Here is a 20,174-nt window from a genome sequence, read left to right on the forward strand (position 1 = left end):
TCTCACTAATGATGATATTAAATCAACATTTTTGTTTGTTTTAAATATCAAAACATAGTCACGTAACTAAATTACTAGAATAATACTGATAAATATTGATTTATGAGTTGATCATGGAAATTTGAGAAATGTTTCGAATTCAATGCGAGTTTCTATAATTTAAACAGTTACAGAACGCCCGTAGGACATCAATTTTTGACAAATCCTTGTCAAAAGTCTTTGTTTACATTTTTTTCCTGTTCTTTTGACACTAATCGTGGAACTTGTAAAAGAGGATCATTGAAAGAAATATAGCCATGGCGTACAGAAATGTTTCTCGTGCTTCTGCATCCAGTTTTAGGCAGTTTCTGCATAGTTTCTTGGGCAATCAGTCAGGAGAGAGAATGAACAGGCTTGCAAGATTAAGATATTTTACATCCAAGGTAAGCTTCCTTTATTTAGACCTTGAAAATTTCAATGAATAAAGAATAAAAAAATTAATATAAATTGCAATCTACAATGATCGGAAAGACTTGTGTACTTTTTGAATGAAAAATGATCTTTGCTACACTTGTACAGTACATTTGATAACAAAATTGTTATTCTATAAACTCGTACTCATTCAATTGTGAAATCAGAATGACTTTCAGGTCCAGTGGTTTTCTAAATTCTGTTTCATGATTTGGAACTTGAATTTGTATGATGGAGAGTCATTTTTGTGTGTAAATATTTTTTTCTAAATTATGGTGTTTTTTTGGCAGGATTTTTGGAGCATGCGGCTTGTGGTCGACTGGACGCAAATCTGACACTTTACATGTAGTTCTCAATCTCATGACCTAAAATTGATTTTTGAAGCAAAAGACAAGTTCCAACAATTTTGCACTTGTGCTTTGTAATTATATTTGTGTTCAAAAATGTTGCAAATTGGGGCAGTACTAAAATACATCCATGGACAAGTACATGTTTTAATTCAATTGTTTTGATCAACCTTTAATATTTTGAACAATAGTCCTAATTGGGCCAGTACTGAAAATAACTTAGTATGGTACTTGTTTTGATTACAACCTTGGGCTAATTTGAATAATAGGCTTAAATGAAAGGAATGTGTACTTTTCGCTATTGACATTGTTGTCAGTGAAATTTGGGGTGCATCTTTGTGGGGGTGTTTTTTGATTAGGGACCGTTCACAAACACTTGTTAGGGGGGCCTGATGCAAAGAGGGGGGCCCTGAAAATGTTTGACCCTTCTAAGGGGGCCTGAAATTTTTTTTGAGATCTGTAAAGGGGGCCCAAAAATTTTTGTGATGACATTTTTTGCATCAGCCCCCCCTTACAAGTGTTTGTGAACGGTCCCTTAATAGGATTGGGCAGGGATGTCTGAGTGGGACTTCGAAAACTTACCAAGAAATGTTATTAAATTTGATGTAGAAGAGGGACCCAAAATAATTTTAATGTTCTGGACTGAAATTATTTCTGTTCAAAATTATACAATGTAAATTTGCCAAATTCTGGAATTTTTTCACATATTTTGCTGAAAAATTGCAGATTTTTCAAAGAATTTTGAAAAAAATGCACCCGGCAGTCCGGCACCCTTCACTAAACCAGTTTTTAAAACCTAAACCTATTTTAGAAAGAGTTTGAAAATGCACCCCAAATCTAGAACTACGGTAACCCTATTGCAAACTGTGACACAGTCTCTCAAATTGCGCTCAAAATGTTAGTTATGATGTTCTTGCACTGATGACCCTTCTAAATGGGCTCCTTTTTTTCCTCCCCAGTATTTTACCACCAATGCAGGCAGTGCATCAAAGCTACGAATTGGAACCTTTGTGGCAGGCTCCTTAGCAGCTTCAAGAGGCCTAAGTTTCTGGTCTGCACCTGGTAAGTATTACATACATGTAGCTGCTATCCCAAAATGATAATTCAGATTATAAACAATTGGACACTATTTACTATTTACAAAAAAGACTCACTCATCAGGCTTTTTCACCCAATGTCTAGCATATTCCATCTGCTTCAGTTCCTAGCCGCTGATGAAAAAAGACTAACATTACTTGCAGTACCGGGACCGGTATGGTAATGATGTTATAGTCTATAGAGCGCCCACTGAAAATGAAACATGTTATGTACTTGGGTTGTTCTGTATTTTAAGCATTAAAAATAATAAAAGTACAAAAATATAATTTCTTAGGTACAATGTACCTTTTGCTTCTTTTATTCATTTACTGATACATTATTCTTGCTCTCTATGTCCCATTTTCTATGCTGTTTTAAGCTAAAGAAGAAGAACCAAAGGCACCAGAGCTGTCTCCGGAAGAAATTGCCATTGCTGAAGCTGACCAGATCTACAAGAACTATGAATTCCTCAAACTCTATGACCTCCTTATTGCCTTCAAGGATTCAAATAATGCGGAGTTGATATGGCGATTGGCACGGGCTTGTCGAGATGTAGCACAAATGACAGAGACCACCAAAGAGAGAAAGAAAGAATTAACATATGCAGCGTATGAATATGCAAAGAAAGCAGTAGAGCTGAATGATGAAAACTTTGCTGCACATAAGGTATATGTTGTATAGTGTAATATAATTAACTTTAAATTGACAAGAAATGTATCCATTTCAGTTCCCAAAACATGTTATTAGCATGCATTGGGCTATACCAGTTATAATCTATATACCCCCTATGGAAGACATGACCTTATTCTCCCACACAAGGGGTCAGGGTTGTAGCTAGGGCATTTTTAGTGCTGGGTGGCATTTGATGAAAATCATGCATATTTGGCCATTTGTTCAATTATTGACTAATTCAACAAAATTGTGCAATTTTGGATTCTGAGTAGTGGGCTCCAATGCCAAAATTGCAGCTGAGTGGTAGGCTCCAAAACTGAGTGGTGGGCTCTGCTGCCCACCACCGCCCACTGTAGCTACAACCCTGCAAGGTGTGTACATTTCAAATGGAATCACCCATTCAGGTAACCCCATTTGAAATTCACACTCCCTGTGTGGGAGATTAAGGACATGTCTTCCATTCCATAAGGGGTGGATGTATTTCAAGTGGACAACCCATTGTGATCTTTGAGGTCATCTTGATGTGATTGGTTTTATCAAATCATTGTTGTGCAGGAAAGATGTACTTGTGGCCCTTGAACATGTTTAAAACAAAACTGCCAAGAAGTTATTCAGGAGGTTTTGATTTAAACATGTTCAGGGCCAATGACACATAGGAGGTTTTTCCTGTCCAATGACAAAATTAAAAAAGAATGACCATCTGCTTTGTACCTGTATTTCCATGCAGTTGGGAATAATATGGCAATTTCTTTAATTTCATAGATATATTGTTCTAACCATTATTTTTTTTTCAGTGGGTTGGTATTACTTTAAGTGATGTGGGAGATTATGAAGGCACAAAGAAGAAGATCAATGATTCCTACGTCATTAAAGATGAATTCCAGGTAAAAAAAATGATGCAAGTTGACATAAATATTATAAAATTATTTTTTAGTAATAAAAGGAACAACATACAACAATATCTTATGATTTCCACCAAAAACTACACTTGCAATAATTATTTATTAAGGTAAGTGGAATGGTAGGAGCCATGTTTGTCCAGTTTTTGCTGTTTATCTTCAAAACTGCAGTGTGCTTCTTACTATTAAAGGTAGTCCTAACCCTGGCTGGAATTAATAATTATGGAAACTTTTGGGCTTCATTGTTGGTCTAAAGTATATAAAAGTACTGTATGCATATTTAGGATGGCAAGGACTTGTTGAATTCATCTGTATTTGTGAGGTCAAATTTGGGCAAAAAATGCTAATTTTTGGAGAAAATTCCAAAAAAAAACCCATTTTTTTGGCCCAAATTTATTCAGACAATGTAAGAAAACAATTCTTGGGTAATTGCGGTTCTATTAAATATATAAAAGTGAAAATTGGCGTTTTCTCCATCTGAGAAAAATTATGCCAAAGTGACACCCCTTATATCAAGCCTTGGGGAAGTTGGGGTCTCCGAACCCCTGCCATTTATTGTCAGCTATATTGATGTCAATATTGGATTACAAACATTGCTAGGTAATGCTTCCGTCTGACTGCTTATTAGTTTAAGATGTACACAACCTCTCAATTATTTGACTAGCCCTCAAATGTCTGTATGTTTTTATTTTTGTATCAGAGAGCCATTGACTTGAATCCCAATGATGCTACATCAAAACACCTACTAGGCCAATGGTAAGTCACTTCCACATTTTCTTCTTCTCCCCCCCCTTTCTCTCTCTCTCTCACACCCCCCTTTATCCTTCTCTAACCCGTCCTCTTTCTCTCTATCTCGCTTCCTCTTTGAACTCTTTCTAACTCGCTTCCCTCTCTCTTGCTCTCTATCGCACAGGTGTCCTGCTGGTAAATAAATAAATATAAAAGTAAACATTCTTTAAGGCAAGGCATCAAGGAATCTAAATATAAATACAGATTTGGTGTAAAAAAGAACAATTGGGCTATTCCCCAAAAATCCACAACCCCTGTGGAAGATTTAGGAATTATCATCCACAGAGGGAGTATGAATTTCAAATGTAATTAGCACATTAACAAACTCTATTTGAAACTCACCCACCCTTTGTAGAAGATTCCGGTTGAATCATTCTCAGTGGGTGTATGAAATTCAAATGGAGCTGCCTAATGTGCTCATTCCATTTGAAATTCATACTCCTTCTGTGGAAGATATTCCCAAAATCTTCCACAGGGGTAGTGTGGATTTTAAATGGAATTTTTTGGTACATCATCACAAAAGAATACTCTTTCCCAAAATATTTGGGTTTTTTTTTCTGAATCTTGAGACTTCGTTCCAGAAATGTTTTTAATTCAACAAAGTGAACTTTGTAAAATTCACATGTGCCAATCTGCACAGAATGATGCATGATGCATTAAAATCGAAAATAGACCAAAAAATAAAAAAAGTGCTTGGAGACCCCCATTATTGGGTCATTTTTTGGGGTCCCCACTTTTTAAAAAGTCTCCTATCATCACCAAACCCTCTCTCTCTCTCTCTCTCTACGCACGTAAAACGACGAGATGTGGGGATCCCTACCTATAGTCCCCACTCTGTAACACTGAGTTTTCTCACTTTTCTTGCATACCGTAGAAGTGGGAACACTTGATATCCCCACTTTCATTTGTTGTCCCCATTTTGTGACTGAAAATACTGCAAATGTCCCCACATTTTGGGTTTTGTGGGACCTATCTCTCATTCTTTCTCTTTATTTCCTCTCTCTCTCCGTTTCTCTCTCAAACAAACATTTGTATTTCTTTTCTTAACTACTGTATTCATACCATCTTGTTGCAGGTGCTATACTGTTGCAGAATTACCATGGTATCAACAGAAGATAGCAGCAGCCATATTTGGTACTCCACCAAAGTCAACCTATGAAGAGGTATCATATATTTAATTTATCAGCTTTAAAGGATTAGGCCCCAAAAAAAATGTTTGCTTGTCCTCCATGACTTTTTCAAAATGGGGTCTGTCTGTCTGGGTTTTTTAAAAAAGGTCACAGTCAAAACATGACTATATGCCTTTAATTAGCTTAATATAAATTAGCCCAAATAGTTGTGAATTAGGATATTTCTCTACTTGATTCATGTTTTAAAACAGTTTAGAAGTGTGTAGAAACTGTAAAAAAAACATTTCAAGATGTCAAAAATGTTTCTGGAATTTCCAAACTTAAGGTCGGTATTCATTTGTACAGTAAAACAAACAAACAAAAACACTTTTCTAGATTTTCCAGATTAGGGTCAGTCGGTGGAAGACAAGCAAACAATCTTTTTTTTTGTTGGCTTTATGGTCCAATCAATTACCTCACCTCAACAAAACAAGTATCATCCTCTTTTAATGTAATAACTGTGAATACAACATGTTTTTAAACTTCCTTCACTTTTTTGCAATCGGAAAACTTGAAACAGTTGATCTAAACTTGATAATGCAGGAAATTGATCAAGAAATTAGAATATGGTATGAGCATACAGGTAGTGAAAGAATAATGTTATGTTTCCCTGTGTCGACATCAATGTTGCACCAGATAGTCAGTATTTTAGCCCCATGTGCACAACTTCCTTTTTTACAGTGCCCCTGATTGGTTAATTACTTCACATAATAAGCTTTGTAACCAATCAAAATAGAGCTTTTAGATATATAGGCTTAATCCCGTCAGCACTACTGACTATTCTTACCATATCTCTGATTGGCTAAATACATGATATAGCCCTTTTTGTAGCCAATCAAAATAGATCTTAGAGGCTGATAAATCATCTGGCACTGCTCTTCAGGTTAATTATAATGGTATTAAAGGAACCTATTCACTGTAGTATATCGTCATTGTTAATTATTTATCTTAGAGGCTGAAAAATCATCTGGTAGTGCTCTTTGGGTCAATTAAGGAACCTATTAACTTTAGTATATTTGTATATCATCATTGTTAATTATTTGCAGGCTCTAAGGTGGTTTACAGATGCTGAACAAAGTAAGTACATCATCAGCTACTTATAGGTTAATCAATGCATATTACTTGTTGGGAGTGAAATAGTACAATAATACATGCATACTGAGATGTTGATGCACCTAATGCACAAGCCCACAGGGGGAGTGCATTAGTAGTAGAGTGCAGTATTTTGTACCATTTCACTCCCAACAAATAATACATATTGATTTCTCCTTTCTTGATATAATGTTGGGAATGTCTTTCGAGATATTTCCAACAAAAAACTTTTGATATTCCAATTTTGTCTAGCACAAACATAAATGTATTCATCTAAGTGTATTTTAAGCGTAAACGGGTACCAGAGGTTGGTCATGTCACAGCACTAGGAAAAATAAATTATCTTGTCATAGCTGTGGCATCTGTTCAGTGTATGATATTTTTATTTTCATAAACTACAATAACAATTTTTTTGGCATGAAAATGTCCAGTTTGACTTTCATAATGTGACAAATTATGTGCCTCTTTCTGATTGGCTTGCTTAATTAATTGCTCAGGGTGCTAATTAGTTCAAATAAGGTGATTGTAGTTACACATTAATTCAAGCCAATTCTAAATGTTTGCTTTCCATCCTCAGCTGACCCTAATTTCTACAGTAGAAACCACCTGTGGCTTGGGATGACATACCTGAAACTTAACAATAAGAAGATGGCATTGTATTATTTCATCAAAGCAAGAGATTATCCTCCGAAGAAAGATGAAGATTATCAGGTAACTTATATATTGAAAGTGTTGATAATTGTTTTAATGCCACAATATTTGTAAAAATGTCATTCATTTATTTTATTCCCACAATTCACATAAAAATAACAAAATATGCACTGTAGTATCAATACATCAAAATACCATCAAAAGAATTTTAAAAAAAACACAAAGAAACAACAGCAAAAAACAAATTTAAAATTAAAACAATTGTTTGCTAACTACTCCATGAATTGGGCTATTCCATTTGGAATCCACACTACCCATGTGGAAGATGATTTTGGAAATATCCTCCACAAAGGAAGTATGGATTTTAATGCAATGAGCTCATCAGGCAGCTCCATTTGAAATTCGCCATCCCTCTTTGCATGATTCAGGTTGAATCATTCTCAGAGGGTGTATGGAATTCAAATGGGGCTAACAAATGTGTTAATTCCATTTAAGATTCAGACTCCCTCTGCGGAAGATATTTTCAAAATCTCCCACAGGGGGAGTGTGGATTCCAAATGTAATAGCCCATTGATCATTAAACCTTTTTGCAATCTTAAAGGGGCATTTCGTGATCCCCCTACTTTTCACAAAAAAGTTGAAATTTTTTTACCACTGGAAACTTCTGGCTACTAATGTTTATGTACAAAAATTTCTTGCAGATTAATTTGTTTTGCAAAAATATCGTCAAATTTGAATTACATTTGGTGTACCAGAATGAAATTACAACACAGTGGAGCAGTGTAATACATAATCAGGCATAACACAAAATCGGAATCAACTGAATTTTTTGGAATAAGCTTTTTTCATGGATATCTACTGAACTAGAGCGATAACCGCACCATAGCTGAACCATGTGGCTTCAGCAGTATATTGTGGCAGGCCTATACCACTGTCACCCGGAGTGCATATAAATGTCAGCTCAATTGGAGCATTTTGAAAAACTTGACCTTTGACCCCTTTATGACCCCTTAATGACCTTAAATGAATTTTAAAATATTTTTAAATGTTTAGAATGTCATAAGGATCATTGCATTAAAATTTCAGCTCAATTGGAACATTTTGAAAAACTTGACCTTTGACCCCTTTAAGACCCCTTAATGACCTTAAATAAATTTTATAATGTTTTACACATGTTTAGAATGTCATAAGGATCATTGCATTTAAATTTAAGCTCAATCGGAGCATTTTCGGTTAAAATGACCTTTTTTGACCCCTGGATGACCTCTGACGTTTGGAAATATTGTTATTATATTCTTTATGTTTTCCTCTTTCATATGACACCACTCATGGGGTCATACCTTCGTGGCATTTAGAGATATGTCCATTTCAGACCAAAAGGTTAGTTAGGGACCTAGTAACATAGACAGTTATAGGCTGATACCATTTCATGGTTCAGCAAAAATGTCATGAAAATAGGATGCTAGGATCACAAAATACTCCTTTAACTGCCCATGCTCAGACATTATCACACATCAAGAGCTAGTACATCGGCAAGAGATAAATAGAAATTGCTATTAAAATGGGTCCAATGATGCAAAGGTGTCTATACTGCAAGGACTTTGCATTCCCGAAGCCATGGCCTAAAAAAAATTGTTTGATTGGCGTATCCCGACCGACCCTAAAAATAGGCCCGACCCTAGACTCTTTTTCTTTTTTTTTTTTGCAAAAAAATATAAAAAATCAATTTTTTTTTAATAGGCCTAAGCTCCAAACCATGGGCTCACTTGACTATTTACTATCCAACTGTTACCAGACTTTACATAGTCCGATGAATAGGACTTGTTTTTTTTTTTCAGTTATCAACTATACTCAGACTCTGATCGCTCAAGAAAGATTAACCATGAAAACCACTAAAACGCCTGCCTGAAAAAATTTGGGTCGACACGGTCACTGGACTTTTGCGGTTTGTCTATCTTGCGCCAAGTGAGATAGTGATCATGGTCTGAGCTCAGTATAGTCTGGTAACTAAGAAAAAAATGTCCTACTCGTCGGACTAACTTTACACCAGCAAACTAGACATGGTCTTATGTGCATTTTTGTGCTGTATGTAATCATGCTGGCAGGTAGTGGACACTGTGGATGTCCTCAGTTGTTAGGTGTCCTCGGTTACTCTGCTATTTTCAGGTGTGTATCTTCGTTTTCAGGTCTATACAAACACCCCACCCACACCCACATAAATATGTGACCTGTCACATCAAAACATACCTCTTGTCGGCATTGGCCATTTTGCACAGCAGACCATGTAATGTGTAAATAATAAAAAATCTGGTCCAAGGTCGATTTTTGGATTTCATCGCAAAATGCATCTTTCAAGTGTATATTTTCAGAAAATCCACTTCTAATTCCCCAAAATATAATTTAAATTGTTAAAAATGATGACAATCTAACTAACTTAACAACCAAATGTCCGATCCCAGTGAAATTGGTATCATTCATTACGTTTCACTACCTGGAGAGAATTGATCAAAAATTGAATTCCCTCCTGACGTTCATATCTGTCGATGAGTTGACCAGATCACAAGGATGTCATTATAGCTAGAGGCAGTATATAACACAAATGGGTCAATGAGTTACATAAAAATGAAATGTGGTATTTAGTTCCCAGGAAGTGGGTTTTGCCTGAGGCAATTTGTGGTTAAATGATCCCTCACTACAAGAGTTATTACCATCAATTTGGTTGAAAAAGAAGGTGAGACATGATCAAATCTCTCCAGGTAACAAAACGTAATGTTTTCGGGCTTAAGGTACCACCATTCATCTGATATGAAAAACTCATTTTCTATGTTTTACCCCAAGAGGTATGTTTTGATGTGACAGGTCACATATATTGATATGCTTTCTGTGTTTTGTCATCTTTGCAGGTCCAAAAAGAAGCAAAAGAGTATCTATCCAAAATATCTTCATAAGACTTGCCAGTTCCTCTGTGGACCAACATCACTGAAATATTCCTTGCTCCGGGATATATTTTTCTGTGTTTCGCATCTTGCTTATGTTCAATTTGCAAGTCATATATTTGATCATCCAGTGTTGAATCTTGCCTATTGTACAGGGTACATTTTGTATTTAACAAGAAACCATGTCTGCCTAAAGTTACGGCAAATGCACAAATCTGCAAAATTATGCACCGTATTTATTCCATTAAGCGCCCAGGGTGCTTAAGGGTGGGTATGAACGTTTGGACAGTATTTATTGTGGGACATTAGAGCACATCAGACATATCGAATTGCATTCTGAATACTGAAGAATGTCCTTCTGATATCAAATAATTTTGATTTTTGAAATTTGCAATGTAATACACATTTTATGGCAAATGATTAAAAATTGATATTTTTGATATTTAACAGTACTCAAAGTAAACTTTATAAATCTGATGATTTGTACTTAAAGTGTATGTAGGTGGGATGAAAAGCCGATGATCAATTGAAAATTTTGACATTTCGTTTTGAAGATATGGAATTTTTTCCCAAAACACCAAAAAATATTAGGTCTTTTTGGGAAAAAAATCCATATCTTCAATATGAAAGGTCAAAATTTTCAATTGATCATCGGCTTTTCCTCCCAGCTACATACACTTTAAGAATATATCAATAGATTTATAAAATTTACTTCGAGGACTGTTATATATCAAAAATGTGAAAAATATCAAATTTTTATAATTGGTCATAAAATTTGTATTATATCGTGAATTTCAAAAATGAAAATTATTTGATATCAGAAAGACATTCTTCATTTCAGAATGCAATTCGATATGTCTGATGTGCTCTCATGTCCCACAAAAATACTGTCGAAACGCTCAATACGCTCATTCCAGATCCCTTAACAAATTCACTTTGGATGGGCGCCTATTTTTTTACATTGTTTGAACATATTGCATATGTAATATGGATTTTATGTGTAGATGGTTCCGTGTTTGATTATGTGTAGTTGCATGGATCCTGCACATAATGATATTCATGTGTAGTAAAGTCACTGGTGGGCATTTATGTCACTGGGTGGGCGTTTACAGTTAATGGATTGAATATGGTATCTATTTATGTGAATGAGTGTTAAATATGGACATATGGGGAAATGAACACATTCAATAATTATTTCTTTAAAAAATAGATTTGTGTTGGTTCTTGTAAGCAGTTTGGTGTGCAAATTTAAGTAAACATAATCGTCTGCATCACATACTGTTGTATCACAAAAGGCTGCCTTGTATGATTTGCAATACCATATTGTTGTTTTTCATAATATTATTGTTATTCATTTTCAGCATGCTTCTAATGAATGGACATGTGATTATTTAATGATAATACCTCAAAATTAATATCCAAAGTTAATTTTACAGTGTGTTGCGTCACAACTTGATGATAATAATAAAATCGCACAAGGCAGCCTTTAGAGATATGTATGTGAAGCAGTTAGCAGACGATGCAGGTGCGTAGCAAGCGGGGGACAGGGTGGACGAAGTGCAGGGTCGGATTTACCATTGGGCCAGATGGGCCCGGGTTCAGGGCCCCCCAAAATTGCCCTATGCATTTTTCTTTTAACCCCAATGTTTTTTGGCCAAAATAGGGCAAAATTATCAATTTTTCAGCGCTTAACACGCATTCAAATAGCAAAATTCATGTTGATCTGGAACTAAAATAGTCTGAAATTTTTTTGCGTGCTTTACATAAACCAAAACTGGGCCACTGACTTGAGTGCACAAATGAAGTTCCTTGTGAGTTCGAGGCCTCTAAATTTTGGCCTGGCCCAAGGCCCCCGTAAGGTAAATCCATCCCTGGTTAAAAGGGCCCGAAATGCTCCTTGTCCATGGCCCCTAATGCTCTTGCTACGCCCCTGAGACGAGGATATGAAATCTTTGTATTGACAGCTCATGACTTGTTTCAACTTTATATAATCCTATGTGTATTGCATTCCTTATGGTGTAATTGTCTTTCTATGCATTAATATTGACTGTTTGGGGCACAAAGGGTTAACTGTTATAGCTTCTTGGTGCACAGAAAGGTGCTTTAAACACCATTAATAGCATATCAAAATATCAAATCCAGTAGTACAAGGTGATATATTTGCTCACATTTTCAGTGATGTTTCTGTGTAAATCCATCATCTTCTTCAGACTGGCAACCTATAACACTGCTCACTGTCCTTTTGGTGACTAACATAGAGGGTGTGGTGATGAGTTGGCCAAAGATGTTATATACACCAGAGCAACTCACAAATCATCCATCACGGATCAACACAAATCTGCTAACTCTAATGTTGTGGGTACAAACCACAACATTGAATGGGATCAGGCCAACGTTATAGACAGAGAGTTGGACAAAACTACCAGATGGCTTAGGCTATCTGGATTAGGAGGAGAGGAGACAATATTCTCAATAAAGACAAGGGCCTACATGTTACAAGTACAAAAGGACATTGAGAAGTGGTATGGGTTGCCAGTCTGAAGAAGATGATAGATATAATTATCATAGAAACATCACTGAAAATGTGAGTAAATACTGACCGCCTTTTACTACTGGATTTGATATAATGAACCTTCAAAATCACCATTAATAGCAGTTAATCTTTGTGTGATCCAAACAGTCGAAATATACTTTATATATATTTCTTCTGCTCAAAATAAGACAAAGCTATATCTTTTAAAGTTTTTATGATACTAGGTTGTAGTGTCTAGGTCTGGGGAAGAATAATGCAAAATGAGTTTGATCTTTAAAAAAATATTGAACTTCATTTTTAGTTTATTTTTGGCAACTTGAAACCTTTCATACCTCAAGTTTCAATTTTTGATTATGTTTATATTATACTTTTTTTTATAGCTTGTGAAATTGAAAATATTTAAAAACAAAAATATTATTATTGAAATTTCACAAATGAGAGACTAATTTTGCTTGATTGCATGATAAATAAACAGGAAAATAGGAAATATAAGACCATCTTAATTTAATAGTTTGTCTCAAGGTCCTTCCCAAGTTAAAACCCTAATGCGGAATGTGTGTTTTTAGGGGTTTTTTTACTTTTTTTTGTCTGTGGGACAAGCATTTTGACAAGAACAGACCACCTTTTCATCTCTCAAGGAGGTTTCACTGTGGTCAAGATGAAGCATTTCATTGAGATTTACGATTTAGGCAATTTTGACGACCAATTTGTAATCACCATCCCTATTTTTATGAGCTGGAAATTATGTCAAAAAAGAGGCATTAGTATAAGCACAATCTGAACAATTATTCATGTATTATTTATTCTGCTATTTAATCTTACATTCTTGGGAAAATGTATTGAAAGACTTACGATCATCTTTTGAGCAATTTGTTTGAATCCACCCCCCCATTATATAACCCTCTTAATTGTCCTCTGTCCCCTTTCTCCCCTGGGGTAAAATGTTTTTTAAATTTTAAATTATACTCATTGTTATTTTTTTATTCACATCCAGTGTGTCCATCAGTGGCTTATTAGCCAAGAGGAGCAGTGGATGCTGCCCCCACCCCGCCCTGGTGCCCCCTCCTTATGAAAAATAATTCTTGCCTCGCAACCGGTTTGAAAAGTTCTTATCAATATTAACAACAATCATAACAACAATCCTTTATATGACATCAGTGGCATGGCATCATACAGGCAGCCCCCCCATTGATTTAGAAATTATGAAAATCCCATTGGAAAATTAGATCCCCTCCATCAGACCAAGTTTCCCCTCCCACAATAGGATGGCTCACGCTACTGTGTGACATGCTTGGTGTGAATACCCAAAACATGTGTTGAAAGACCTCAAACTTGTTCTCACCACCACATCTGGAATAATGAACTACATAATTGAGTTATGTGGCCCAGGGCATGTCAGTCCAGACACTATAAAGTCCAAACAAGTATACAAGTATATAGGAGTGTGATCTACAAGGACAAGGTCACCTACCAGTTGACCAGGCCAACGATTGTGGACCTTTAAGTATATATTGTTGTTTACATTTTATGCAGATGCAGGTTGCATAACCTTTTGTTAAATTGTCTAAATATGTTTTAATTATACTTTGATATTAACATGAAAAAGTGTATAACATATTTCAAGTTTTATACAGGCAGTAATTCTATCTTGTGTAAGGGTAATTTGTATAATTATGTGAAATCAGTGTAATAAAGATTATAGTTATTAAAATTGGGAAAACTAAGCTTGAACTATGCTTTTTGTCTCGCCTGAACTTTGTTCAGAAAAATATGCTGAGGTCAAAGGTCTATTTAGAGGTCAAATATGAAGGAGCTGTGATTGGGCTCAAAGTTGGGGGATATAAACCCAAAGAGGAGGAGAACATGTTAAAAGTAAAGCAGAGGTCACTTGAGGTCAAAGTTTATGGGTAAGAGTTTATAACAGAGTTTGTAAGATCGCGTGTTCAGTTAGATTTTTTCGGAATTCTTTATGCCCTGGCATAAGTGCTAAGATTAGCAAGTACATTCAATCTTTTAATGAAAGAATAATTGGTTTCAACATTTTGTTCTTCTTCAAGGCCGACTCCAATGGCGTTTAAATTTTCCAAAAAAGAATAATCCGCTGAAATATTCTTCTTGTTTGGTTTAGCTGCTACAGTTCTATTTATTTTGGCTTGCCCTTCAACCATGTCGACAGGCCTTCGTTGCTGTGTCTTTGACGACTCTTTAACCTGTTTATCAATATCTGTCAAATCTTGAACAAATACATTCAATCTTTTAATGAAAGAATAATCGGGTTTCTTCTGTTTTTGTTCTTCTTCAAGGCCGACTCCAATGGCGTTTAAATTTTCCAAAAAAGAATAATCCGCTGATATTTGATATGAATTAAATTGTCTATATTTGTCCATTTCTTCGAGGTCTTTCATCCATAAAACACTAGTCGTACTGAAATCACCATCCTCATCTCCAGGACTCTGTAGAGATTGTAAACCATCAAGTTGACGATTTATCCATTGGGAATCCAACTGACCTGCCCACGTTCGCGTATTCTGTCCAGCAATGTTCTGTACGTTATCTTTTCTGGCTTCATTTGAGTCAGAAGAGGATGTCGTTTCCACGTTGTTTAAATTTTCCAAAAAAGAATAATCCGCTGACATTTGATGTGAATTAAATTGTCTATATTGGTCCATTTCTTCAAGGTCTTTCATCTGTGGAGATTGTAAGCCATCAGGTTGTTGACGATTTATCCATTGGGAATCCAACTGACCTGTCCACGGTCGCGTATTCTGTCCAGCAATGTTCTGTACGTTATCTTTTCTGGCTTCATTTGATTGAGATCCCGGGGATTGAGATGAAGAATTGTTCTCAGAAGAGGATGTCGGTTCCACGTTGTCCGTGATCGAGATTTTATTATCACTAAGACCCGTGTGACGTCGATCCAAGCCTGAGCGATACGTCAATGGAAGGTGCAGAGCTGCTGCAGCGGGTGGTGGTGCATACTGTAATTGTGGAGTAGGTGCGTTTGAGTCACGCAAGAGGTAGAGGTGTACTAAACATATACAGAAGATAACGAACACGGTTATCGCCCTTGCATTGGTCATTAACAGCATCTGAAATAAGCAAATTAAGAATCAAGATAATTTGATTTAATACGGCTATATAGGTAGAACTATATAGACCACTTTTCTCTTTCAACTCTGCCCCTCCCCCTGCTGGCTACGCAACTGGAGATGACCATGCCGGACTTTCTGATAGTTACAGAAAAAGGGCTCTGGTCAAGAGTTATAGGTCTCATACATCACAGAATTATGTGCATACCATAGGGGCTGCAGTTCCTCCTGACAAAAAAAAAATGAAAGAGAAAAGGCACATTATCCGCCAAAGTGTTCAAAATGCCAAATCCGTGTCGCCCGTAGTCTCAAGTCGTATTCATACTTGTTTCGTCCGAAAGAAATGACTTAAGGGGGGCATTAAAAAATAAAATAAAATGTCATAAACGCAGGGGGTGTCTGAGGTGATGTGCCCCCTCAGAAGTAAGAAACTTTTGCAAAATGAAGACCTGATTGAAGCGATTTGGTGGACCATTCTGGCATTTCAATTCAACACATACTATAGTGTTGTTGTGGTCTAGTAATAGTGTGCTTAATACAGTCCATATCCTTCAAAGAAAGGAAATTGCGAACCAGAAATAGTTTATGAAGTCAATGTACAACTAGATCCAGTAATATCGGAAAAGATCTAGAATACGTCAAAGTGCGTACCTCTTCCAAAATGGGAATTCTTCTGTCGACTTGCTAAAGTCCGGTTTATGAAACAACACATCTGTCAATATAAGCATGATAAGTGGAAACAGGGGGACAACTGCTGATCTGTTTTCCATTAGAAATTATGTGGAAGGTGAAAAGAGCACCACTTTTGGAGATAGTCAACTATGCAAGGATTTTATGCAAAGGATATAAAAGTCTTCAGTTGAATTCGCTGAACAGTGATCTTCGCAGGACAAGTGAATCAGGATATACATCAAGAACATTAACATCAGACCTCTCAAATCAACAGCTATCAACATCATGAAGAAGGTTGCTGGCTATTAAAGGCTAAGTAACATTATCAAACATTCATAATTTGATTGCATGCATTTTGTTGTATCAGATCATTATAAATCACATTTTACTTTTGATTAGAAGATCCAGATATTGTTAACTTAATTAAACAGCGTGAATTTGGGAAAAGGGTGGTTTTGGCCTTGAGCATGTTCAGTGATTTTTTTTTTTCAAGTGTTCCGATACTTTTTGCGCAGTATGAGTAGGCCTATTTATAAGATTACCAGTTGGCGTATTTAAGTTATTTAGTCCTTTAATTGTCAGTCCCGGGTGTCAGTTCAGAACTGAAAACCTTCACTGAGATATGAGACCAAATTAGGAGCTATTAGGCCTACATTTAGGCTACAACTTACATTTATACACGTCTATATCAGGACTGACGATATTACACTTTAGGCCTATGTAGAAAGAGAATGATATACTTCCGTGAGACAAGTTACAGTAGTGAATTCGACGCCGCCCCCGCGCCCCAATCGCAGGGATGTAGTAGATGTAGGCCTTCCTAAAATCACATATCTTCTATCTGTGAAATCACAGAGCTATGCACCAAGCTCTGTGGCATAATGCATAGCCTACACCACTAGCCCTCCATGACCTGTCTCCCGCTCGGTTTATGATCATGATGATTTCATGTAATCAACATGAAATCAACATTTACTTTTACGAAGGCAGAACATCTGGTTTTCAATTGAATTTACGGGCGCAGATCAGCAAATAACTTCTCCATTGAAAAGCACGTAAAATCAACTTTTTTACCCGGCGTTTTCTGTACGCGTGACAATATTTTTTCATTTTTTTACGTCATCGATTCATCCCTGCATTAATTAAGGATTGAATTTTCATTTAAACTTCAATTTTGGTTAACTTATTAGGCCTAGATTCAGTTGAAATGTTGAGAAGCGATGCCACTATTTCAACGCCAAATCTAGCATTAGGCCTATAACTCGTTCCGTTATAGCACGGTAATTCGGACAGGGCCTACTTTTATTGTGAAATCGATTCGTATAATTTCATATCTAGCCTATTTTAATCATTAATAGATTTGCATTTCATTTAAATCAGAACACGCCAACCTCTCGAAGAACATGGTTCCTATTAAGAACAAAGGACACCACATTGTCTCCAGAAGCCATAATACTTTTAACACTGTGAACTTCACCATTGCACCTTTCATGTAGTGATTTGGTGTAATGCGCCCTTACACGAGTCAACTGGCATACCAAGAAGTGATTACCAATTCAAATGTATGTCAAGGAACAGCCTGCAAAAGTGATTGAGAACTTGAACTCAAGAAGTAACCATGGTAACAGACATTATAATACATCCAGACAAACCCAAGTTCACTGTGCATTCGACGGTTATAACGTGCAATCGCTGCCATAAATGAGAAAATTGACATAAATCGTAATTTCTTACACCAATTGACATTAGGGAGCGATCGTTATTTATGGCAGGAGGGGGATGGGAAAATTTAAGGGGAACACGAATTTTTTTTTGGGGGGGGGCTCTTAAGGGGGAACCTGGAATTTTTAGTTGAAGAAAGAGGGGTTATTGTTAAGTTTTAAATGGAACAAATTGGGAAAATTCCAAAATGCCCATTCCCCCCTGCCGTAAATAACGATCGGTCCCTTACACCAATATTTTGTTCAGTAGGCCTACATATCTATTTGGTATATCAGTCCAGGTGGATCAGTCAACAACGAAATGATATTTTTCATTGATTGAAGATGATACAATGTATAATTGAAGACCGAATTAAAAAGACTAGTTTGCGTATGACGTCCTGCCAATCAGACCAAAAATGCCATACTGCGCAAGTCAGCAACCAATCACGGCGCGCCTTTGTCATGGCGTCAGACGCAAATTAGTCTTTTTAATTTGGTCTTTAATTATAGCTACATTTAGGCAAATGATAGGTTTTTCCTGCCCAACGACGAAATTAAATAAAAAAATCCCTTTAAAAAGGGATACTGATTCAGAGAGGAGATTGGATGCGTTATTAATGTGGACATGGAAACAGACTTTAAGAATCAGGAATCAAATACTTATCCCGGATACCTATTCTCATGGCGTTTTATTAGTCGACAAATAAAAATAAATGTAGTTAGTGGTAATCCAACATAAAAAGCTTAGGGCCTACATAGGAAAATGTTACCATGGATCATTGTCCGCAAGTTACAACTCGGTCGGAGTTACTTTAAATTTGACCTGACCTTTGACCTCGGAAGACATTTCATACTCCCCAAGTGCCAAGGATCATTGACATTTTCCCCGAGTTACAGCCCAATCGGGGCAACTTTGAATTTGACCTGACTTTTGACCTTATAGATGACCTTTGCGGCGTCATACTCCCAAAATGCAGGGGATTGTTTCCCCGAGTTACAGCTCGACACGGCCACTTACCATGACTATAGCATAGTTTCAACAATGCATCATGAGCAGTAATTCATCTCTAATTTGATAGATTATCCTTACCCTTTTAGTGACTCTAACAAGCAATATCAGTTATACAGCTTGGTCAAGGTGTTTGGTAGATATTGTTTGACCCCATTGACCCACATGACCTTGGCCCCCGGAATGCCTCGGTTTGATGACCTCTGACCTCGAACTTATTCGTATCATGTTACCCTTATTTAACGATTTCACCCAAATATCAATACACTAATAAGAAGCTTTCTGCCTGTGGGTTCGCCTCACGTAACCAGGAGTTGAGTGCTTACACACACCTACAATTCGAGGAGGACATTTTGGCACTTCATGATCACAGAAATTTTCCAGTTGGCGCTTCCAATATACTAGTTGAGAAGGCCTGCGGTTAGACCCAAAAAGCCGGAAGCAATTCGAGGAGCTCCTCAAAGTGGAGAACCCTGTAGGGGGGTTAGGACTTCATTTTCGGGCATTTTTGCCTCCAATTGGAGGAGTTCCATAAGTTTTCCTCACACTCCTCCTCACAAGAAAATGGAAGCTTAGATTACCATAAAAACGAAACAGTAATCTTTATCGAGGTTCTATGTTATTTTTACATAGATTTTTCACCATCTTTTCAGCGTTCATTTTCACTAAATTCAAAAATTATTTTGGCGTATATAAAATTGAAATAAAATTCTCTGACTCCTAAACGACATCAACTGTACCATAATTGGGTATCACGAATCGTTACGATGTGCAGTTAATATTCATATATTCTTTTACACATAGGATATGCTTCAGTTTTTGCAAAAAAAATATTTCACTGAAAACCCGCCTACTCGGCTATTTCAAAAAGGCTGAGTCTCAGAAAAGGTAATCAGACTTCCTTAGAATGTGCAATAAATTAGCATTAAAATCAAGTTGTTTTTACGCATTTTAAAAACACTTGGCCAATGGCGAATGCTGCTGTGGTCCGGTCCCGTGGGACCAGACGCGAAAAGAATGACTCAATGTTTTGCACCCGCCCGTTTTTCCATGCAATTGGGAATAATATGGCAATTTTTTGAATTT

The 20,174-nt window shown here is 36.5% G+C and overlaps 2 protein-coding genes across 2 annotated transcripts; one reads left to right on the forward strand and one right to left on the reverse strand.

Moving 5' to 3' along the window:
- Nucleotides 1–182: 182 nt before the first annotated feature.
- Nucleotides 183–10,321, forward strand: LOC140135450 (regulator of microtubule dynamics protein 1-like). The gene is made up of 9 exons (XM_072156944.1): nucleotides 183–422; nucleotides 1,757–1,859; nucleotides 2,254–2,540; nucleotides 3,341–3,430; nucleotides 4,146–4,201; nucleotides 5,310–5,397; nucleotides 6,450–6,480; nucleotides 7,073–7,206; nucleotides 10,050–10,321. The coding sequence occupies exons 1-9, from the start codon at nucleotides 297–299 to the stop codon at nucleotides 10,092–10,094; spliced, it is 960 nt and encodes a 319-aa protein (XP_072013045.1). The 5' UTR covers nucleotides 183–296; the 3' UTR covers nucleotides 10,095–10,321.
- Nucleotides 10,322–14,537: 4,216 nt separating this feature from the next.
- On the reverse strand, nucleotides 14,538–17,315 carry LOC140135451 (uncharacterized). The gene is made up of 2 exons (XM_072156945.1): nucleotides 17,048–17,315; nucleotides 14,538–15,704 (listed from the first exon to the last, which is right to left on the reverse strand). Exon 2 carries the CDS (start codon nucleotides 15,702–15,704, stop codon nucleotides 14,583–14,585), a length of 1,122 nt encoding a protein of 373 aa, XP_072013046.1. The 5' UTR covers nucleotides 17,048–17,315; the 3' UTR covers nucleotides 14,538–14,582.
- Between the last annotated feature and the right edge of the window lie 2,859 nt (nucleotides 17,316–20,174).

The sequence above is a fragment of the Amphiura filiformis genome, chromosome 16 (genome assembly GCF_039555335.1).
Source record: "Amphiura filiformis chromosome 16, Afil_fr2py, whole genome shotgun sequence".
Lineage (NCBI taxonomy): Eukaryota > Metazoa > Echinodermata > Ophiuroidea > Amphilepidida > Amphiuridae > Amphiura > Amphiura filiformis.